Source organism: Papio anubis, chromosome 6 (assembly GCF_008728515.1).
Source record: "Papio anubis isolate 15944 chromosome 6, Panubis1.0, whole genome shotgun sequence".
NCBI lineage: Eukaryota > Metazoa > Chordata > Mammalia > Primates > Cercopithecidae > Papio > Papio anubis.
Genome location: NC_044981.1, coordinates 38,786,431 through 38,810,614, shown reverse-complemented (window position 1 = coordinate 38,810,614; position 24,184 = coordinate 38,786,431). Strand labels below are relative to the sequence as shown.

General features: G+C 47.0%; 1 protein-coding gene across 1 annotated transcript in view; it reads left to right on the top strand.

Annotated features, from left to right (window-relative positions):
• Window positions 1-4,406: 4,406 nt before the first annotated feature.
• The window catches only part of LRFN2 (leucine rich repeat and fibronectin type III domain containing 2), a 42,239-nt gene continuing 22,461 nt past the window's right edge, over window positions 4,407-24,184 (top strand). The window contains exon 1 of the mRNA XM_021937225.2: window positions 4,407-6,714. Within this exon, the coding sequence (XP_021792917.1) occupies window positions 5,315-6,714 (1,400 nt within the window). The 5' untranslated portion in view covers window positions 4,407-5,314. The remainder of the gene's footprint in view (window positions 6,715-24,184) is intronic.

The following is a 24,184-nucleotide window of genomic DNA, read 5'->3' as shown; positions in this document are numbered from 1 at the left end:
AGGGGAGTTTAGACAGGCACAAACCTCTTTTAACCTCACTTCCTAGTAGCTAAAATGGGGATGACAATATTCAGGGCCACAAGGTACGGTGGGGCAAGTTGCTTACTGCACGAGGTTGCGCAGATGAGGGAACCCTACCAGAGGCCAGCAGGAACACCTCTTTCTGCCTGCACGAGGGTGCCTTGTGCAATTATGGTGGCACTCACCTTGTAGGGTTGTGAAGGCTGCATGAAGAAACCCAGTCAAGGAAGGGAGGAGATACTGTTTCTATCCTGGATAAATGCCCAAGACTGGACTGCTTTTCTGGAATGCTGTAGGTTCATTTTGGGGACTGATTTTCTTCTCCCTGCTCCCCTGTATCTACCTCTGTTTGCCACCCTGCCTCCCCGCAGCGCAGGCTCATAGACAGTCTGAGCAGACAAGCTCTCACTCCTTTGCAGATGGATTCCTCCTATGAAGGCTGATTCTGACATTTGATACCAGCATCCATTTCAGCCTCGCTTCTGATCCCCACACACCTCTCTCACCTTTGCCCACAAATAATCTCACTGCCCCTCCTGCCCACTTTCATTTATCTCTTTGCTCCTGGTCTGAGCCCTTTTCCCTAATTGCCATGTGGCTACGAGCTTCTGAATGTTCTATTGTGGGCCCAGATGGAGGATATCCTTCCTCCCCTCCACCACCTACACCACCCTAAGATACTTAGAGGGAACTAGGCCTGGAGTTCCTCTTTCCAGCATTTGTCCAAATTCTGGCCCCAAAGAGAAAGGCCTTGCACCCTAGATACACACTAATTACACATATTCATCCAGTCCCCTTGTCTCCCTCCCAACTTGGGATTTAAACCGCCTTTTGTTTGGCTGTTAGAACAATATATTAAGTGACAGTTCTCAGAATACAATTTTAATTAAGATTCAATAGTCACTTCTCTGTCAGTAATCTTCCATGCTGATTACTTAAAATATATTTACCCAGCTCTATTATGTCATAGATTTGAATTCATTAGACGTTTGTTAATCCTCCACAAACTTTTTTTAAAATGTGGTTTGTTTAGCATAATTTACAAGGACACAACTGTTTGAAACAATGGGCTCTGTGCCTCTGAGCTCCAGGATATGCATCCGGAAGTGGCTGGGCCTTCTTTGCCTGCTGTTGCCATTGCTGTCTCTACCAGAGGGCAGGCGACACAGCCAAGGGTGGAAAGGCGCAAAGGATGGCGGAGGCAGTCCATCTATATTGCACAGATGCAGCCCATATGGGTCAGCCTCCCAGAATGCAGAGCCGGCAGCGGGGGTGGGAGAGAGGATCTGGAGAGACAGTGGAAGATATTCAGCACAGGCCATGAACAGCCTCACCCCTGGGCCTAGGGGATCACCTGACAAATATCATTTCCTGTGTGCCAGGACTCGAAAATGTTGGGAAGTGCTGTCTGGACTTAGAACACTGCCGCATTTATTGATAAGAGCTCATAAGAGAGATGGCCTTTCTCATGGGGCCATAGAACACTACCCCCTGCCACACACACACACTCAACCACCTCTTGATTAATTAGCAAGGGACATCCTTGGATGTGGCTGTGGCTGTTCGTGTGCTCCCATTGGTATAGAGAATACCACTCAACTATATTTGAGCAGGTGCCATAGCCAAAAAAATGTCGGCCTTCTTCATTCTGTGACCACAATGAGTCATAGGGAGGTGTAACTAAAACTCAAGACTCAGTGCAAATGGAGAAGATCCTCATTTTGTTCTATGAGGCCCCAGCAAGTAGAGACCAAGAAGGCCAGAACACATTAGAACACAGAGCAAGTTGGAAAGGTGGCAGGTGGAAAGCTTCCATGTATCAACACCTGTGACCTGGTGGGGTCTGGGTAAGGTGAAGCTGGTCTACCTTAGGTAGGAGCTTGGTGAGAACAGGGACTGGCAGGGTGGGCAGGTGCTCATGGGGACCCCAGGGCAGAGCTGTATGGAACTTTGGCCAAGACTTTTAATGAAGGTGCCCATGATGAAGATGAAAAAAAAACACATATCCTATAGAACAGAGGTCAGCAAACTCTTTCGTAAAGGACAAGATAGTAAATATTTTAGGCTTTGGTGACCACATGTTATATGCAGCAATGGCTCACCTCTGCCACGGTGGCACAAAGGAAGCCACAGGCAATATGTAAACACATATGCATGCCTGTGTTCTAATAAAATTTTATTTACAAAAACAGGTGACAGGATATATTTGGTCTGTGCAGCACTACCCAGTATGGTAGCCAATAGCCGCATATGGCTAGTGAGCATTTGAAATGTGCTCTGAGGGTAAAATACACACCAGATTTTGAAGACTTTGTAAAATAAAAAAGTTAGCCATCTCATTAATAATTATATTGATGATATGTTGAAATAATATTTTGGATATAGCTAGTTATATAAAATACGTTATCAAAGTTAATTTCACCTGTTTCTTTTTACTTTTTTAAAAAAAATATGGGCACTAGAAAATTTGAAATCACATTTTTGGCTCACATCATATATCTACTTCACAGTGATGCTCTCTCCAGATGAAATATTGGGCAAGCCTCTGGCCCTTAAAGGGTCTCGGGTAGGAGAGTTACCCTTAAAGAGGAACAATAATGGAATTCAAATATGCATAATGGAATTCAAATATGCATAATAAAGTGTATGATAGGAATAGATTTTTCAATATATTACATATCTTTTTTTTTTTTTTTTTTTTTTTTAATGCTATTACAGGAGGCCGAGGCAGGCGGATCATGAGGTCAGGTGATCGAGACTATGCTGGCTAATACAGTGAAACTCCGTCTCTACTAAAAATACAAAAAATTAGCCGGGCGTGGTGGTGGGTGCCTGTAGTCCCAGCTACTCTGGAGGCTGAGTCAGGAGAATGGCGTGAACCCAGGAGGCGGAGCTTGCAGTGAGCCGAGATAGCACTACTGTGCTCCAGCCTGGGCGACAGAGTGAGACTCCGTCTCAAAAAAAATAAATAAATAAAAAATAAAATAAGCTAGAGCTATGGAGCTCTACTTCCACAAGATATTGGCCAGGCGAGGTGGCTCATGCCTGTAAATCCAACATTTGGGGAGGCTGAAGCCAGGAGTTTGAGACCAGCCTGGGCAACATAGCAAAATCTGACTCTACAAAAATAAAAATAAAAATAAAAATAATTAGCCAGGCATGATGGCACATGCCTGTAGTTACTAGGAGGCCAAGGTGGGAGAATCACTTGAGCCCAGGAGTTTCAGGCTGTCATGAATTAGGATTGTGCCACTGCACTACAGCCTGGGTGACAGAGCAAGAATCTGTCTCTCTCTCTCTGTCTCTCTGTCTCTGTCTGTCTCTCTCTCTCTCTATATATATAAAATCTCTCTGTCTCTCTCTTTATATATATATATACACACACACATATATACACATATAACTGTTGCTTTAAAAAGGGATGTCTTTATAGTAAAAAGAAATAGGAGTAATGCAAAATTAAACATTAATTTAGTGTTTCACTGCAGCAGAATTTCTCAGTTCTTCTAAACTTGCTCATGCGCATAGAGCTATTGCGAGAGAAAGCAAGAGTAGGCAATGCTTCCCCAACTTACTGGCCTTAGAAGCCATTTTTGCAGAACTGTAATTAGTACATTTAGAAGGCAATTTGAGGGGCTGGGCATGGTGGCTCACATTTGTAATCCCAGCACTTTGGGAGACTGAGGCAGGTGGATCACCTGAGGTTAGGAGTTTGAGAACAGCCTGGCCAACATGGTGAAACCCCATCTCTACTAAAAATACAAAAAATTAGCTGGGCATGGTGGTGTGTGCCTGTAGGCCCAACTACTTGGGAGGCTGAGGCAGAAGAATCACTGGAACCACGGAGGTGGAGGTTGCAGTGAGCCGAGATTGCGCCACTGCACTCCCCTGGGAGACAGAGTGAGACTCCGTCTCAAAAAAAAAAAAAAAAAAAAGCAATTTGAGAAATGCTGGTCTGCATAGTGCTACACAATCAGTGTGCATGATTTTCCAAAAGTCCACCTCAACTGGTTATCATTTGTTCTTTTGCTCTAGCAGTAAAGACCCAAGAAGCACTACATCAATAAGGCCACATTTAGTACAACATGGGATAGTGATGAAACTGTTGAGATTTGGAGGCACAAAGACCTGAGTCAGATTTCTGTTCCTTTCTTTCTTACATAGTCATTCTTGTAAAAGCACCTACTATGTGCCAGGCAGCGCTTTAGGCTTTAGGCATGCAGTGGTGAATAAAAAGAGGTGCCTTCTTCTTGGGGCTTTACTGCTAGAGCAAAAGAACAAATTATAAAGAAGACAAATAGGTAAAACGTAGAGTAGGTTGATAGAGATAAGTTTCAAGGAGAAAATAGAGAGCAGAACAGTGGGCTGTGCAGTGGGGCGGGGCGGGGATGATCATGGAAGGGCGTCTGGGAAGGCCTCTGGGAGAAGGTAACTTGTGAGTAAAGATCCAAAGGAGGCTCTGAGGCCATGAGCAATCCTCATCTGTGTATAGATAATCCCTTCCTTCTGAAGGGGTTTCCTAAAGTCCAAAAGAGCTGATGTATGTGAGGGTCCAGACAGAGGCTAATTGCTTACAAAGGGTTCAGAATTCACTCCTTTGCCTCCCATCATACCTCCTTCTTCACTTCCCACATTCTCAAAGATTCATGAACTATATGGATTCTCCTTGGTGAAACAGTTCCCCACTGACCCTGGAGTCTCTCAGCACCAACTCTCTTCTTATCTACAACATCATTCTTAAGGAATGCTGGTTCAATTTAATTTCATGCTAAGCCTAAACCAATTAAGAAGGTAAAATTATGTCTCAAAATACAGCCATAACATCCTTTCAAACTCAATTATTGGATAAACCAATGGTATGGTATCCCATCCATCCATCCATCCATCCATCCATCCATCCAACAGATGGTTATTGAGCAGCTCCTGTGTTCCAGGCATTGAGCTAGGTAATTGGGATATAGTAGTTAGTAAAACAGGCAAAAGTACCTGCCCTCTTTAGAGCTGACCATATAGGACTGATACAGGAAACAATAAGTAAACATCATAAATAAGTAAACTAAATAGTGTGTTAGAAGGTGATAGAAGCTAAGGAAAAGAGAAACAGTGAAACTGCATTAGAGGGATTCGTGGAAGAGATTAGGTCTTGCCTGAGCACATGCCATTCTCTGCCACTCCCTAAGCAGTGAGAGTTAATGTGAGGGAGGAAGCTCTGGGTGAGTGCATTAGGAATTTGTCTCCTGACCCTGACCTTGTGTTTCTCCCTTCCAGGCACCGTGGCCTGAGTGACCAGACCATGGAGACCCTGCTTGGTGGCCTGCTGGCGTTTGGCATGGCGTTTGCCGTGGTCGACGCCTGCCCCAAGTACTGTGTCTGCCAGAACCTGTCTGAGTCACTGGGGACCCTGTGCCCCTCCAAGGGGCTGCTCTTTGTACCCCCTGACATTGACCGGCGGACAGTGGAGCTGCGTCTGGGCGGCAACTTCATCATCCACATCAGCCGCCAGGACTTTGCCAACATGACCGGGCTGGTGGACCTGACCCTGTCCAGGAACACCATCAGCCACATCCAGCCCTTTTCCTTTCTGGACCTCGAGAGCCTCCGCTCCCTGCATCTTGACAGCAATCGGCTGCCAAGCCTTGGGGAGGACACCCTCCGGGGCCTGGTTAACCTGCAGCACCTTATCGTGAACAACAACCAGCTGGGCGGCATTGCAGATGAGGCTTTTGAGGACTTCCTGCTGACACTGGAGGACCTGGACCTCTCCTACAATAACCTCCATGGCCTGCCGTGGGACTCCGTGCGGCGCATGGTCAACCTCCACCAGCTGAGCCTGGACCACAACCTGCTGGACCACATCGCTGAGGGCACCTTTGCAGACCTGCAGAAACTGGCCCGCCTGGATCTCACCTCCAACCGGCTGCAGAAGCTGCCCCCTGATCCCATCTTTGCCCGCTCCCAGGCTTCAGCTTTGACAGCCACACCCTTTGCGCCACCCTTGTCCTTTAGTTTTGGGGGTAACCCACTTCACTGCAATTGTGAGCTTCTCTGGCTGCGGAGGCTCGAGCGAGACGACGACCTGGAAACCTGTGGCTCCCCCGGGGGCCTCAAGGGTCGCTACTTCTGGCACGTGCGTGAGGAGGAGTTTGTGTGCGAGCCGCCTCTCATCACCCAGCACACACACAAGCTGCTGGTTCTGGAGGGCCAGGCAGCCACACTCAAGTGCAAAGCCATCGGGGACCCCAGCCCCCTTATCCACTGGGTAGCCCCCGATGACCGCCTGGTAGGGAACTCCTCAAGGACCGCTGTCTATGACAATGGCACCCTGGACATCTTCATCACCACATCTCAGGACAGTGGTGCCTTCACCTGCATTGCTGCCAATGCCGCCGGAGAGGCCACAGCCACGGTGGAGGTCTCCATCGTCCAGCTGCCACACCTCAGCAACAGCACCAGCCGCACTGCACCCCCCAAGTCCCGCCTCTCAGACATCACTGGTTCCAGCAAGACCAGCCGGGGAGGTGGAGGCAGTGGGGGCGGAGAGCCTCCCAAAAGCCCCCCGGAACGGGCTGTGCTTGTGTCTGAAGTGACCACCACCTCAGCTCTGGTCAAGTGGTCTGTCAGCAAGTCAGCACCCCGGGTGAAGATGTACCAGCTGCAGTACAACTGCTCTGACGATGAGGTACTGATCTACAGGTGAGCGAGCGGCTGTGGCAAAGGCAGGGAGGGTGTCTGGCTGGGGAAGGAGGAGGGAATGGGGAGGTTCTGGGGCTGCTCCCATCTATACCCCTCTTCCCCAAAGGTGTCTGTGGGGATTCTGGGGTAAACTGTGCCGTTCGTGCAGGTAAGAGGAGATAGAAAGAACATCAACTACAAGGCTAAGAAGAAAAGAACCCACATGGTCAGCCTGAGAGATATGTGTAGAGAAAGACCACACCTCCCAGCTGGGTGGCTATGGTCAGTGGTCATGTGGCTATGAGCTTCTGAATGTTCTGTTCTGAGCCCAGATGGAGGATATACAAGGACAATGAATAGACCTCTTGGCTGAAGGTTTTGACTCCCCCAAGGAAGAATGCATTTGACCTTCACCTGGACTCATATACAGTCATGGTTAAGGCTCTGAGGTCAGAAAGAGTGGGATTCAAATCATGGCTTTTCCACTTGCTGGTCATTTCATTCTCCTGGCCTACCTCAGTTTTCTCATCTATAAAATAGGGATAATTAATACCTGACTTAGTTTGGACACTCACTAAATGCACTTACTTAGTTTTGGTAACTGAATCAAACTGGCTTTAAAAAAAAAAAGAGAGAGAGAGAAAGGGAGCGGGAGTGTGTTGACTCATGTCATTAATAAGTCAGGAACCTGCTTCAGGTTCAGCTGGATCAAAGGTCCCCACAAACCTGTATTCTCAGTTTCTTACCTCCCCTAAGTTCTATTTTTCTCTAGGTTGGCTTCACCGTCAGGCAGTCTCTTTCCTCTGGGAGGCCTCTGCTGGGTCCTCTAAGGAGCCCTAGAGCCCACTTAGAGCCCTAGAGGGAGAAGAGCTTCCCAATCCCGATTGAGCGCTGGTTGAGTCAGACCACATCACGTGAGCCCCCGAGTCTTACAGGTAGCGTCAGCCCTCTCTCCTGTGCTGAACCCCCTGGGCCTTAGTCTCTTCATCTAGAAGTGCAGACAATGATATTGACCTTGGAAAGTTCTTTGAAAATCAAGGGGTCTTTCCTAGGTCTGGTAGAAAGGGAGGTTAAGTGTGGAAAGCTGCAATAGAATCACACAAGTCATTCAGAGGGAAGAAGGTCACAGAGAGACAGAAGCCAGGGGCTGAAATGCTGACCATAGATGAGTTCCCTTATATGAAACATGAAGGACATGGCCTAGAACCTTATCACTCAAGGAATGTATGGTCTCCTTTGAAATTCTGTGTGTTTTATTTTATGCATGTAAAATGATTGTTTGGAGATGGGATCCCATGAGTTTCATCAGACAGCCAAAGGGCCCATGGTGCAAGAGAGATCAAGAATACTTGATCCATCCTGGAGGTCTCCTCCAGCTCTGACTGTCTGAGTTGATGAGACTCTGGATGGGAAGCTTTGTGGGAGAAGAGTACATGGGGAAGAATAGAGTCAATGTGATTGAGGGTGGGTGTGTCATGGAAACCGTAGTGGAGCTGGGGAACTCCCGTTACCTGGCAGCTGCTGGTCTTGTCTAGACAGCAGTGTTGCGTCTCAGAATGGAGAGAAAGCAGTATTGGAACTTACCCACATGCATGTATGAACATATATAGGAATATATAGATAGGGGCATATAGTCAAACTTAAATATGCATATATGTATTTTTCTCATTATAAAAGTCATAGTCTTTATTGAAAATTTGGAAAGTAGGGAAAATTGATGAAGAAGGAAATAAAAATTACCTATAATCCCACCATCCAAAGTTAATAAGAGAAATTTGGAAGGTGTCTGAGTTCATTCAAATGGTATTTATAATCAATCTAGTGTATATTCTGTATCTTAATTCTTCCCACTCAACATTACAGCTTGCTTAGTTCCCATGGTATTAAAATACTTTTTATTTGGCTGTATTATAATTTATTTAACTAACCTTCTATTATTGAACATTCAGGTGGTTTCTCATTTTTCATTATTAAAAGTAATACAGTGAGGGATATTTTTGCACATAAATATATTTGTGCAACTTCAGTGATTTCTTTAGCATATTTTTCTAGGAGTTGAATTACTGGTTTGTGGATAAATTATAATCTTTATACATTACATATAAATATTTACCCTTTCACCAGTGGAAGCACTCATTTTGATCACACTTTTGCCAATATTGAATATATAATTACTTTCATCTTTGCCAATTTGAGAGGTGAAAAATGGCACTTGCTTTAATTTGCATTTCTTTGCTAACTTGTGAGGTTGACCTTTTGAAAATAAATATATTTCTTTACTTGTGAATTTATTATATGGTCATGACTTTGATAAAAAAAAAATGTAAAGGCAAAAAGCTACCAGCTCTGCGGTTTGCACAGGGAAATGCAGTTTGTGAGGGGGAGAGAAGATGTTGGCTTCCACAAGGCAACACGCTAGCATTGCCAAAATGACGCAGCTCACCGGGGGTCTCAAAGATACCCTGGGAGGAGGAGGGGAAGGCTTGGGGTAGGCTCCGGTAATCACTCAAGGTGGGAATTCAAATTGCTTTTATTTGGTGATTGAGAACCTGGAGACACTAACTTTCTAAATATAATGTAAATTAAATGGAAGTGTCAGAAACCTTGGAATAAAAAAATGCAGCTAGCGATAGTGACTTCTCAGGGCTGGTTACACGGACAAGAGGAGATACAGCATGGAAATCCTCCAGATAGTGGGGGCATATAGTAGTAAACACTCAAGGATTATTATTATCAGTATTAGTAGTAGTACTAGTAGTACTACTAGCAGTAGTAGTAGCAGTGAGAATAATAGTAGTATAAAATAAGACTAGCATCACATCCACCATCCTGGGGAAGAAAGTGGAAGAGGAAGGTTAGATATGCAATTCAGTCTTCTCTTTAAGAAGACAAATTTCCAAAATGTTTGAGGAAAAATAAGCACAAGTCTGTAGCCAGATAATAGTAATAGCAATCACTGGCCAACATTACTGCCAGGCTACTATGTGTTTGATGCTTAGCTTTTACAGGCAGTATCTCATTTAATCCTTCTGGGTATATGAAGAAGCATAAAAGACCAAGAGAATTAAAAAATAAAATTATTTCAAGAACACACAGCAGAAGGAGACAGGGCTGTGATTTGAACTCCGGCCTCTGGCTTCAGCACCCAGACTCAACCCCTGTGGTCATGCTGCCCACTGTCCTAAAAGGGATTACGGCTTGAGAGAAATAGGAGACTCTAATACAGAATCTGGATTTTTAGAAAATGAATTGTCCTCATTAGAAAGAGTGCTCATTTTAACCGGAAGGTATATAAAAGAAGGGAGGAAAGGTCTGTATCTGAAGATGAGTATTGAAGCGGAGCACGTGCTGTACAGAGAAAGCTAAATGCAACCAAAGAGGGTTTTTTAGTCCGTGTTTATGTCCAAGAAGAAAAAATGCTGCTTGGGAAAGAGGTTACAATGAGAATAGATAAGAGGCAAAGAGTTACAACTTGCAACTTGCCTCCATCTTCCCCAGCAAGGAGAAAAGCAGCAGCAGCAACAGCAGCAATAATAGTACACACCTGCATTGATGGATTATTTGTGCTGGTCACTATTCTAAGGGTTCTATGTGCACTAACTCATTTAGTTCCCACAAACCCTTAGGAGGTTAAAAACTATTATTTCACTTTACGTAGAAGAAACTTGCTCAAGGTGTTAAACAGGGGGTAAGTAGCAGAGATGGAATCTGAATATAGGCAGCCTGTATGTTTGCCCAAAGCCTCAACCTAACAAGACCAATACTATGGAGAGGGATGCCAAAGCCCAATAGGCCTGCATAACAGTGCCGTCCATGAGTTCTGGTCACCAGGCCCTGGTGGGTCACATGTAGGTGAGTAAGGACTAAAGGAGCAAGTAGACGAGGTTCTCAAGCCCATGGTGGTGATTCTGAGATAGCATGGACAGAGAGATGCCTGAGATGGGAAAGGGGTGAATATTCTGATTTTCAGGGAATAAACTCTGTAATGCTTAGGGTGTTAAGCTGGACATGGAGTCCCTATACAATTCTGGAAAGGCTTTCTCAATAGGTAGCTGTGAGCGCTTGGAAAAGAATGCTAACCTAACATGGGTTCACTAAGGGCAAATCCTGCCAAGTCATTGAACCATGTCTTCAGGAGAGGCTGTGGACCAGTAGTTCTCAACCTTTTTATCTGCCTCCTTGTCATTCATGAGGGCAGTGCTTCTCAGAGATATCCCCACTTGCATAGTGATTCTCGGCTGGACCAGCATCTCTGGAGTGACAGGTACACTTGGAAAATGTCCTAGGAGTTTCTGCTGGCTGTGAGTCACTACCATAAACAGAGCACATCACAATCGTACAGGACATTTGGTGAACTCATGCTGTCTTGGGGACAAAATGGAGACATGTAAACTGATGAAGTGAAGTTGTAACTGGTCAGATAACCAGATTGATTAATAAATTGATGCGAATATGCCAGAAAGCCTTTGGCTTCTGCCTCAACATCTGTCCCATTTCTGTACTGCCAGTGTATTTTCTAATTGAGATTGCTAACTACACAGAAAATAGGCTTGGCCAATTGTCATGTCAACAAAACTATCAGTCAATAATCTATCTTCATTTTGGTTCAAGGAATCAGTTGCAATTGCACAAGTTCAAGGTGAGGAAAATCTGGCTCGACTGAAATTCTGTGTGCCTAGGCTCAGAGTTGTAGTTGATCTTGAGGATGTTATGGCCACAATGTGATGGAACCCGTGAGAGACTCCTGTCATTTTTAGTTGCGCTAATGGAAGTATAGTGGTCAGATCATGAGAGGTTATGGTTCTGCTGAGTCATTGTAGCTGGTCAGAGCAGAGCTTTAATATGTTTAATTCTGGATGGTACAGTCTTGGGAGTCATGTTTATAAGCTGCAATGTATCCAGAGGAGGGCTGATGAGAATGAGGCTCTGGAAGCTCACGTGAAATGGAAGAAGTTCACTTTGGAGATGAGAAGACTTAGAAAAGAAGTCATGGCTCCTTTAACTTATTCGAAGAATTTGTGGGTGGAAAAGAGGAAAAGACACACACACACACACACACACACACACGCACACACATGCGTGCATGGAAGGAGGCATTGGCCCGTTACAAAAACAAAATTCCAACAGCAACAGCCTTACACATGTCTCTCATTGCTCTCCATCTGGCTCCGAAATGATTTGGCTTTGTATCTATCTTCCTCGCTAGCATGTGATATTCATGCATGCTCATCTCCATGTCCTCACCCCTTAGTAAGTCCTGGTCCAAAATAGCTATTGAGTCAACATTTGGTGAACTGGACAGACTGGAAATAAAGATCAAAGCTGCCCAACAGCAGCTTAAAGTAAAAGCTGCCACAAAGTAGTGAGCTGCCCATACCAAAAGAGTTCAATAGAACCTGGCTGACTCCATTCCAGGGGTACTAAGCAGGCAGCCTGACTTTCAGGCAGGAGTGAAAACATTTAACTTAAATGATCCCAGCTCTCACAGTGTGTGGATCTACTCGAGACTTTCAAAATCCCATGATCAAGATAATATGGCTTCCACTGTTGCTAAATTCACCTGCTTTTACTAGTTGGGGGCACTGTGTCAGCTTGCCTCCTGGGGTTAGGGTACCGTGTCTCACAGGCATTTAAGCTCCAGGGCCTGAGGTCAGAGACAAAAATCTTGGCAGAGGCCCAGAGAACCCAACCAGACCTGGACATAGGCCATTGACAGGTCACCAGTGACCCACCTCAAGGTTTCACAGAAACCCCAAAGAGCTGTGAGCGATGTCTGAAAACATCAGCATCTAGTCTACATACCAGGAAGGAGGAGCAGAGGCACGGATCACCCCAAATCATGGATAACTCAGACCAGATTTGAATTAGGCTATACAAAATAGTGCCTTGCTCTTTTTTCAGCTAATAAGCTCCCTCATTATTTAACGATTCTGGCTGCACTTCCAAGCTGCTTGCCCTTCCTGAGTACACACAGCTGAGCCCTGCAGGCAGGCGCTGTGACACACTGGAGACAGACAGTCCGCAAGCGGGGCCTGGCCTGTTTCCTGTGTGACGGGGAGGGCTGACTGACATGTCCCTCAATGCCAGGGCCCACCCTGTCAGGAAGGGGCTGGCACTAATGGTGTCAGCAACAAAGGGGAGAGGAGTCAACGAGGGGTAGGGAAAGTTTGGGAGAGGGAAGTCAGAAAGGCAGCCTCCCCTGCCACCCTGGAGGCAGCAACAGCCCACCCCAGCTTGGCTTCATCCCTGGGGTGACATGGAAAGTTAAATGTCCTGCATGTCATTATCAGCCCAAGTGACATTCACAAACACTTGTCTCTAAGAGTTGTCAAGAACATCTGTCACCAGGCGTGATGTTGGAATGGTCCCCAGGAGGGCCAGGGGAAGAGCAGGCGTGCTCCTGAGGCAGTCAGCCGGGATGCAGCTGTGCCTTGTGCTGCTCGATATGCTGCCCCCATCCTCGTGTAGAAAAGTGAGGGGCTGTGACAAGAGAGACCCTGAAGATGGGGAGATGACAGCCACCCCAGCCCCCGTCCGACCCTATCTGCAGGCTCCCTTTCCCATGCCATGTCTTCTGTGATTGTTAGACACACGTCCTGTCCTGGGAGACCGGACCACCCCACTGAGTTTTGCAGGGCTGGGGCAGGGGGCTGCGTGTTTTACTGCTGCTCTGTCTTCCATCTGGGGAAAGGACAAGAGGGCAGATTCAGCAAGTTTTCACCCCATCAGGATCTCACCACTCCACATCTCAGTGGAGCTCTGCCCTACCCCATGAAAAGACAGCCATCTCTACTGTGGGTTGGAGAAAACTTTACTCGTGAAATCAACATCTCAGGATCTGGGGCCATGGGGAGAAGCTGGTGGGAACAGGTGTTCTTAAAGGGAGACGCTGTTAGGGACGGGTGTTCTCTAAAGGGAGTGGGGCATGCCAGGGACAGGACCTGTGAGAGAAGATTCTTTGACTCAGCTGTTTCCCCAGAGGGTCTGGACTCTTCTGGAAGGGTCGGTTGAGTCCCGACAGGCAGAGGAAGAGAATGGTATAGAGGAGGAAATAGGGGTGGACAGGGAGGAAAGGTAACTCCTTGGTCAGAACCCAAATCAAAATCAACCTGCCTTGGATTTTATATTTTCTATTTTTTTTTTCACACTGTTGAAACATGACATCTACAAGAGAGGATGCAAAAGACAATAATGTTAAACCCATTTTATAGATAGTAAAACTAGTCTCAAACAGATTGAGTAGATTTTACAAAGTTATCCAAAGCAAAGACTAAGAAATGTAGTCTTCTACATCCAGCCCTTTCCACTGTGCTATGTACCTGCTGTGGGGCACTTCTCGCTAAAGCCCCAAAGAGTCCTTACTAAGGCTGGAGACACGGGTTGGGGACACCAGCTGTAATTTCTCTTTCTGGGAAGTATGGAGTAGCTTTCTGGAAGTCCACAGGGATTTTCTGTCAGCTTTAGTCGAGACTCAGTCTCATACTTCTAAGTTCCAGCAATGCTGGGGAAACAGGGGTGCCAGTGAGAAGCTTGGTTCCACTCTACCGCCTGGGATCGTCCAGGGGATCAATGGGCAAGATGAAGATTTCTGGGTTGCATGTCACCAGGTAAGCCACTGTGAAGTGACAGAGTTGCTAGAGGCATCACAGAAAAAAATGACTCTGGAGTCAGAAGTCCAGGGTGGTGATTAGGATGAACAGAAAACTCAACTAGTATGATTTAAACTCATAAAGTTTTATAACATCTCATGTAAAAGAAGACCAGTGGAAGAGAATTTAGGACTGGGTAGCATGGTCATCAGGAGCCCAGTTCCTTCTGTCTTTCTGTCCTACCATCCTCAGCACACAATTTCTGTCCTTAAGGTCACTTAATAGTACAAAATGGTTGCTGGAGCACCAGTGATCCCATCTCCCTTTTATGCAATAGGAAAGATGGAAACAAGAAGGGCAAGAAAGCAAAGTGGGGAGTTTCTCAGAATCCCCATCCAATAACTTCTCCTTGCATTTCATTGGGCACACATTTCTGCAAAGGAATCTAGGAAATGTAGGGTTATTTTTTCCAAGTTAGGCACAATGCACCCTCAGTAATGTAGAGAAGATAGGAAGGCAGGTAGCACATCCACACAACTCCATCATTTACTAGTCCTGGGACCATGGAAAAATCATTTTACTGCTCTCCATCTTTATTTTCTCATCTGTAAAATGAGAACAGAGATTCCTTTCTGCATATTTCACAGGATTGTGGTGAGGACTGAATGAACTCATGTATTTGAAAGAGCATTCTTCATAGTCAGCAGTGGCGTACTGGTTACCTGAGAGTACTTATGATTACTAGGAGCCTGCCCACTTTTTCTTCTTGCACCTCTCTTCTAGTCCCTGTTCCCCAGCCTGCCTCCTGTGTCTCCATTTTTCAACACCAACAGAGCTGTAAACTTGGAAAACGATCTGATGAAGTTTTAAGGGATCAAAGTATAAGAAATATTTTCACTTCAATTGGGAGCTCTGAAAGACCCAAAGGAGTGAATCCCTGATGGTGGAGTTTTAAAACCCACAGTAGGTTTGTGCATGGGGAGATGTTTTTCAGGGCACCTTCTAAGAGCATTTCAAATCATATTACTATCCCCACATCCGGCCCCTCTTGCTGTCCTCAAGAAGGTGACACCACTGGGATTCAAAAAGCTTCAGAGCATCTGTTCAGAGGTGACTAATTTCTCCACGTTATTCCCTTCTCAATCTCCAAAAGCTGTGGCTGGAGAGAGCTCCAAAGATAAAAAGTAATTAGCAAGAGTAAAGAGATTACAGCATGTATCCGGTCTCCCTTCTTCTGAAATGAAGCTTTTCCCCCATCCAGTAAGAGATAACAAGAGAATCAGTCCAATTAATTTTACATATGTTTGGTTATATGGAGATGGGAGTGGGGATATCATTTATTCTATACCAGGAAAACACTAAAAAGGGCTTACAGAGGGATGGAGTTAGGCCTGGAGGAGTGCCTGGGACTTGGGGACGATGCTGTGATGGTGGCCATCAAAACAACACCAAACACTTATCTCACAACTGAACTTTTCCAGGCATGTTCGTGTTCACAGAACCCAGCTCCACTCAGCCTCATTAACAGCCCAGGTCAGACCAGGAGTGGGGAAGGTGTGGAATTCAGGCATTCTGACCCTGACCCCAGGGCTTCCTACCCACCCATGTTTCCCAACCCTGACTGTGTTTTGGAACCCCTTGAGGAGTGGCATCCCCCCATTAAAAAAGGGATTCTGAGTCAGCTTGTGTTGGTGCCTGGATATTCACGTTTTTAAGGCTCTCCCAGTGATTCTGACATGCATTCAGCATCATGCCCAGTGAAATCAGGGGTTTGGACAGCACTGGTAGACAGAGTTTCTGTAAATCCACAGCTAGGGGATTGGTCTCTAAACTGCTAGTGAGGGAAGAAGCCAGAAGGCCTGGGTTCAATCCCAGCTCTACCATGCACTACTCATCTCTTTGAGATTTGCTTCATCTAACATTGGAATAAAAAATCTTTTCTCTATGGGGTTATCTCCAAAGAGATAACATATGTGGAAACACTTTGGAAACAAAAACACCATGTGCATTTCAGTCTCTGGAGCCATTTTTTTCACCCCTCAGCTGAGTCTGAGTGATTACCATAAGAAAGATGGAATTAGGGGCTCCAGACATGGGCTCTTGTGATCTCCCTTCTCTTTACTTGTCTGAACCTCAGGCTCCTCACCTTCTAAATGGCGATAATGATAACTCACCAGGTTGTTGTAAAATTGGAAAGAGATGACACAGCATGAAAGAAGAACATCTTCATAAAATGTGAAGTGCTTCTAGTAGCAGAAATCTGACTTTTCCAAATTTGGGGGTAATTTCCGTCATTCTGAAAACCAAAAATAAAATTCTAAGGCCCCCCAACCAATTGAATGAACCCCTCCACTCAGCCAAGAGCATTCCAAAGTTAACCTGAACTTTTGTGAGTTCACAATTCTGTCAAAGCACTCCAAAAACTTGGCCATCATGGGAATGGGGAGCCACACGTGCCTCATTATACCCTCCTCTCTTTCGGCATTACTGACAGAACAGACTCTTTAAGTCTGATAAGAAACATTTACAATCTATTTTCTCTGAATCCTGCTACCTGGAGGCTTCATTTGCATGATAAAACCTTGGTCTCCACAACCCTTTATTGTTACCCAGACACTCCTTTCTGTTGATAATGACTCAGCCAATTGCCAATCAGAACATCTTTAAATCTACCTATTACCTTGAAGTGACCCACCTCTTGTCTTTCCAGTTTGAACCATGTACATCCTGCATGTACTGATTGATGTGTTATGTCTCCCTCAAATGTATAAAAGCAAGCTGCACCCAGACTACCTTGGGCACGTGTCGTCAGGACCTCCTGAGGCTGCGTCATGGGCACGTCCTTAACCTTGGCAAAATAAACTTTCTAAATGGATTGAGACCTGTCAGATACTTTTGTGGGTTCACAATTCTGTCAAAGCATTCCAGAAGGAGGTAGTTCAGAGCTGGTATGGGAGCTCCATGGAGTCAGGGACTGAGGCAGGTCAATTGCATTATTCTTAATGTGTGGCTCACTGCTCCTGCTCTTGCTCACATTCTCTACCTGTAGATTTTCTCTGGTGTGGCCTATCCATAGGGGATTTGCCAACCCTGGGATCAGCCCTCAGCCTTTAACAGAGTTTGGAGGATTAATACCGCAGCTTCCTTACCGTCGGAGAAAGGTGGATACGTGGTCTATGCTCGCTCCCAGGGGCTCCCAGTAGGAGTGGGCCCCAATTGCCCACAGTGGTAACTTGCTTAGCAAAATGCCCTGTGTTGACTTCCTTCCACACTTCCTTACCACAGATTCCTGAGCCCACCTCCCAGATAAACTACTGATACTCAAATCCTGGTCTCAGGGTCTGCATCTGGGAAGCCCAAACTAAGACAGGCACCAAACCCTTTAAAGAATCCCACGCGGTGGCTTTTGCTGCCAGCTTATTGTATTTCTCCCAATGCACATTGGAGGCTGAGGAGGGCAATTGTCTGTTCGTGCACGTTGCTCCCCACTAGATAAAATCAGCATTCTGCCGGGCAATTAGAAGTGGGGAATGGATGTTGGGGAGGCGTACGACGGCCACAGAGCTGCCTGGGCGGAAGCATCGCTGCTGTGAGCGTTTCTTGGCACCTGCCCACACAGTCCCAGCAACCAGTAGCCAGTTTGTGGCTGAGGCCAGCCTTGGGGGGGAAGCTGATGGGGCTGCTTTCCTGCCGCTCTGTGAGTGTTCTTTTCTCATCTCTGGAGACACAGAGCAAAGCAAAGAGGGAAGCTTACCTCTTGTCAATGAGGCCTATGGTCTGGCATGAATGTGTGTGATGGGAGTGGGCACCCTGTGGGTGACAGAAGGGATCATGACAAGAAGTCAAATTAATGTCCATCATCTTCAGGGTCTCAGAGGTGGGGGATGGGTGCGGGAAGAATGGCACAAAACCACAGGATGTGATGGGCCACCCCGGGGTGAACGCAGGGCCATGCAGCCATGCACTGTGGATGAACGAGCTTGTTAACTCTTTACAAAAGAGAGCTATTTCCAGCGGGGGTGGGCTCCAAAGGTGGGCTCCGCTGTGCTCTGTGGCTGTGGGGCTGATGCTGTGGTTGAGAGTGCTGATCCAGACATGCGGATGAACTCCACTTGCATCGTAAAAGAGGTGAACGGCAGGAAATGAAGCATGGAAGAGATCTGTTAAACAGCAAACCTTTGCACTAGGTCATTAGTCAGTGATGGTATTAAGTAAAGGAGCTTCTCAGTTTAGCAATTAGCCCCCAAAAAGATTAAAATGTAAATGAATTGCTTGGTGAAATTAGTCCACTTGAGCTTTTCCATGCGCTAACTGCCTGGCTTGAGAGGAACATATTCTGGGGGGCTATGATAGCAGGTACAGTGGTGTATAAGCTGTGTCCTGGGATTAAGGCGGGATTTGGAAGGAAGGAGGCTGCACGGGGTCAGCGGGGGTGGTAGCTATTTTAGGTGAAACCAGTGAAGACAGAGACAGAGGCAAGAATGATCAGGCCCAGTCAAAGGCCTGTGAGGACCCCTGGTGTATTTGTCAGCTGCTGCCACAACCGTGTTGCATAACAAAGAACCTCAAACTCTAGGTGGCTTATAGCCAAGAATATTGAATTTCCTTAGTCATAGCTCTGCAGGCTGGCTGGAGCTGAACTGGTCTGGTCCGGGCTGGGCTGGGCACGACTGCACTTGGCTTCAGGCTCCAGTTCTGATTCCCATCCTCTTTGGGTATCTCATCCTGGAGCCCCAGGAGAAGGGTAGTGGTTCTCCAGGTATGTTCTTCTCATGGTAATAGCAGAAATGCAGGAAGGCAAGCCCAGCTGCAGAAAAGAATGTCAAGCTTCTGTTGGTATCACATCTGCAAAATCCCGCTACCCACAGCAAGTTACGTGGCCAAGCCCAAAGGCAAGGTGCAGGGAATGAACTGCGCTCAGCATCAAGCCATGAAAGGCTGTGGAGATCCTCCTTTATTACAGGCCCGTAAAGAAACAGGACCAATAATTTGTGACACTTGACTTTCCTGGCAGAAAGCCCCCCTAGAGGGCAGTGGTTCTCAAACCTGAGCATGCATGAGAATCACCTGGCAGGCTTGTGAACATACAAGTACCAGACCCTGTCCCCTGAGTTTGTAATTCAGTAGGTATCGAGTGGAGCCTGAGAATCTGCATTTCTAATACATTCTCTCCGGGATGCTGATGCTGCTGGTCTGGGGAAATTACTTTGAGAATCACTGGTCTAGGAAAAGGATAGGAATGTAGAGGTTGGAAGAGAGCAGAGTATGGATGGCCTTGAATGTCACACACAGTAGCTATGTTTCTGAGTCCTTACTGCACTCCAGGTACTGTTCTAAAGCTGTTCTGCATGTTCTCTTATTTGGACTCATGCTAACCCTATGAGGTGTGATCCATGATTGCCACTTGACAGATGAGGACTCTGAGCCATAGGGAGGTGGCATGACTTGCAAGGCCTCACAGCTTGGAGGCGGTGGAGCTTGAGCTTGGAGCCAGTGCTGTCCTGACTTTGGGCTTCTTCCTGTTGCTGGTGAGAAGCCAGGGTCTAGTTCTGAGGTGAGGAATGACCTGGGGTGAGGAAAACTCTGTATTTGGAACCAGATATTCATTTATTCAGTCAATAAATATTTATTGTCTGGTTAAGACCTCAGGATTGGGAAAAGACAGGCATAGCACTTGCCTAGGAAAGTGATAGGAAGGCAGAGGTTGGAAGAGGGAAGAGTGGCCTTGAATATCAAGGAGCTTACATTCTTATTGGGGGGAGAGATGAAAAGTTCAAAAATATACAGGAGGAAGAAAAATAAACAGTGAAACGAGACTGAGACCAGAGGGCTACGGTTTTACATGGGTGGTCAGGAATTGCCTCTGTAAGGAGAGATGTTGGAGTAGAGACCTGAATGGGGTGAAAGAGTCAGGCAGGGGAAACAGCACATACAGAGGCCCTGGGGAGGGACGCATTTATCCTGTTGGAGAAGTGGCAAGGACTCCAGTGCCTCTGGAGGTAGAGTGGCAGTGAATGAGTGAGAGGACTGGACAGGGCTGGATTACATAGGCCCTTGCTGGCCATGATGAGGCCTTGGATTTTATCCTGAATGAGATGGAAACCTCTGGGGCTGAGGCTGGGGAGATTTGAAAGCAGGAGACTGGTGTGGTGTGATTAAGAAAGAAGATTCTGCTGCTGGCTGGAGAATATACCACAGCAGGCAGGGAGAGCATCAGGGAGACCAGTTACGGGATGGTTGCAGGGTTTTAGGTGTATCTTGAGACCCTCTTCCTCCTGAATGTTCACATCCATAAAATGGGAGAAGGACCCCTTCTTTCTCTCCCACTTGGGGCAGGAGGAGATTAGGGTGTGGGCCTGTGAGGGAGTAGGAAGTACTTAGGTAGGGAACAAAGCAGCATTTTGTCATGATTTTTCTGGCAGAATCCTTGGGCCTATGTCTGCTCAGCCCGGGAACCTCACTGAGGCCCAACTCAGCCGTGAGTGGAGAGGAGTTTTGGATCTTCCCGTGTAGAGCAGAGCATCCCACGCCATCACTGACCCAGCTCCTCCGTCAGCATCCCCCAGCCCCTCCACCCCACAACCTTGTACTCTGATAGGGAGTAATTATTTATGTTCTTGTTTAATTAGCTCATTAGGTGTGTGCCGTGGCATTTCTGACAATAAATCACCTAGTCTAATGGCTCATAAGTGCATTTTTGGCTGGTGCCTGGCCCTGGCAATGAAGGTGGCAGTTGTCATATATGAATGTGGCCCTTGGTCAGGGGCTCAGTGACCTGTGCTCTGACTCCCAAGGTGTGCGTTGACAGGTGGGGAGGCTGCCGAGGCACTGAGCTTGGAGACAGGATCTTGGAAACTGAGATGGTGGCAGCAGCGGCAGCCGGCACTGAACACCAGAAAGATATTTTTACCACCCGTCAAAATGCCACCGCGTGTGAGCCAGTGCCAAGGGCTGCTTCCCAAGGCTGCTTTGCTCTCCTCCCTCAAGCTTTGATTGTTGCTAGGAAAAAGGTCTGAGTGGAACAGGGAGGCTTTGAAGATTCCTGGGTTGGCTTGGCTGGTGCTCAGCAGTCGCCTCCCTCAGGGGCAGGGGGCTGGAAGGAAGCTTCTGTCCTGCAGCAAAAGGGAGTGGGTGGGGGGCTGCTTCTCCCAGGCCAGGAAAGCAGGAGCGCCCAGGTTTAGACCCAAGACCTATTCTTCCCCACCCTGCCTAGAACAGGCCTAAGAACAGAACCCTGTTTAAAAATGCCTCCTTCACAGTTCAGAGGGCCGGGAATTCCACCATTAAAGATGGGTTTCTTTGCACGTTTAAGGGGCAGAAACCTGGGAGATGGTGAAGTGGGTTTTTTCCTGGGACTGGCAAACAGTGGATGCTGACCCGAGGGAGGGCACAGTGGACGCCCTAGCAGGAGAAGGAGGAAGGGGGTCAGGAAGGGTCATGAGGTGACCTCAAAGCCCAGTTCCCCTCTGTGGACCTATTGTCAAGGGCTTGGGAGAGTCAGGGAGAGGAAAGGCAGAGCCAAAGTCCTTAGGACCAGTCCAGCTGCTTCTTTATTGCAACTCTCTTGGACTTGGTTCTTCTGTCTTTAAAATGGGCCTTGTTCTTGCTACTCTCAGACCAAGAAGAAGTCCAGAGTAAGAAAAGGTCAGTTCAAGCTCAACCAGGCCAACCCTCCCCTTTCTGTGAATCCTTGTGGTGCCCACCACTCCTCCCACCCGTCACCCCTCATTGCCACCTGTCACCTCTCATTCCCACCCGTCACCCCTCATTCCCACCCGTCACCCCTCATTCCCACCACCCACTTGGGATGTTGGCTGGCTTCATGCAGGAATAACTTCCAGAGACAAGAAAGCCCCCACCACTGTTGGGTGCCACTGGCTAAAATGTTATACCTCATTGGCCATGCGTGGTGGCTCATGCCCGTAATTCCAGCAGTTTGGGAGGCTGAGGTGGGCGAATCACTTGAAGTTAGGAGTTTGAGACCAGCCTGGCCAACATGGTGAAACCCTGTCTCTACTAAAACTACAAAAATTAGTTGGGCGTGCTGGCACATGCCTGTAATCCCAGCTACTGGGGAGGCTGAGGCAGGAAAATTGCTTGAACCCGGGAGGCGGAAGTTGCAGTGAGCCGAGATCATGCCACTGCACTCCAGCCTGGGTGAAGAAGCGAGACTCTGTCTCAAAACAAACAAACAAACAAATAAACAAAAGTTATACTTCATTGCAGGCCCTCAAATCTATCTCCCTCTACCTCCAACCTTTAAATTCTGCCTTCATCTTTATCAGGCATAAAACTAGTTCTTTTCCTGTAATATGTCCATTTAATTTTTGAACATAATTCTCATAGTTCACCCAATACTATTTGTTCAGATTCAACACCCTCCCTCTCTGCCTCCCTCCATCCTTGCCTTTACCTTTAATCATTCAAGAGGTGTTTAAGTTTACAACTCGTCTGGGCCACACATGGGAAGGGCAGCTATGAACAAGGCATTTCTGCCCTCTTACAACTCGCATCTCCCAGGGAGACAAACGTTAAACAACTATGCTGAGAGGTGTTCACCGATTCAGTAGCTACAGCTGTGATAAATGCTGTGCAAGTACATGCTAGAGCAGGTCCTGGGGAACTGACCTAGCCTGGGGAAGCCAGGGAAGGCTTCCTGGAAGAGGTGACCCAGAAGGTCAAGTAGGAACTCAGGCCGGGCATGGTGGCTCACGCCTGTAATCCCAGCACTTTGGGAGGTCGAGGTGGGTGGATCACCTGAGGTCAGGAGTTCAAGACCAGCCTGGCCAACATGGTAAAACCCCGTCTCTACTAAAAATACAAAAATTAGCTGGGCATGGTGGCACGTGCCTGTAATTCCAGCTACTCAAGAGGCTGAGGAAAATCACATGAACCCGGGAGGTAGCGGTTGCAGTGAGCTGAGATTGCGCCATCTCATTCCAGCCTAGGCGACAAAGCAAGACTGTCTCAAAGAAAAAAATAAAAATAAGTAAGAGCTCAATTAGTGAAGAGGCACAGGAGGCATTGTGGGGAAAGACTGGCATGTCTGTCTGTCTCTGGAGCAGTAAGTTGCCTGGGGTGGGTCTCCGGTCCCTTGCCTCAGATGTGTACAGGGTTTGTGATGTCTCCCTGCAGGTGTGGGGTCCGGCAGTGGACAGTACACTGAATGTGGCCTGTCCGGGCCAAAGTGGGCTGAAGAAGCTCCTCTGAAGCTGAGGGTGCCCCCCATGTGAAGGCAGCCTCAGCCCTCCCTAGCCTCCGACGGTGCCAACTCCCACACAGAGTACCCCAACAAAGCCACCCCCTCACATTGTCCAGAACCATCTTGCTGCCTCCTCCCTAGGCTGTTCCCAAAAGACAGTGGCTCAGGGCTGTGTTCAGCTGTGTGGTCATGTGGGGGTTTATAACTGAAGTGATCCTTTGGGTGTCACAATGACCCCACCTGGGGGGGCAAGCTTCTCACTCAAGACTTTTTATTGATTTTCAATCTTCAATAGAACATTAACAAATTTTGCGTGTCCCATTTTATATGTTTTTATGTTTCAAGTCATTTCATTTCTTTGATTGGAAATAAATGGGTTATAAATCACAAAGCCAATGGATGGAATTAGGTCAAAAGTGCTAAGTGAATGCAGGCGGTTTCTCCTCCAATAAAGATAAGGAGAATAAGAGCCAACCTTTCTGAGAAATTATTCCATGCCAGGTACTGTTGTACGTGGTTTCTGTTTATTAGCTCATTTAATGATTTCAACATCCTGACAAAAAAGATGCAGGTGTTATCTCGATTTTACGGGGCGGGGGGAACTGAGGCATGGCCTGGGGAAGAAGCCTGCCTGAAGTGTCCCAGCTGGAATGTGAAGCCAAGTAGACTGGCTCCAGTTGAGGCCTCAATAGTGCGCCGC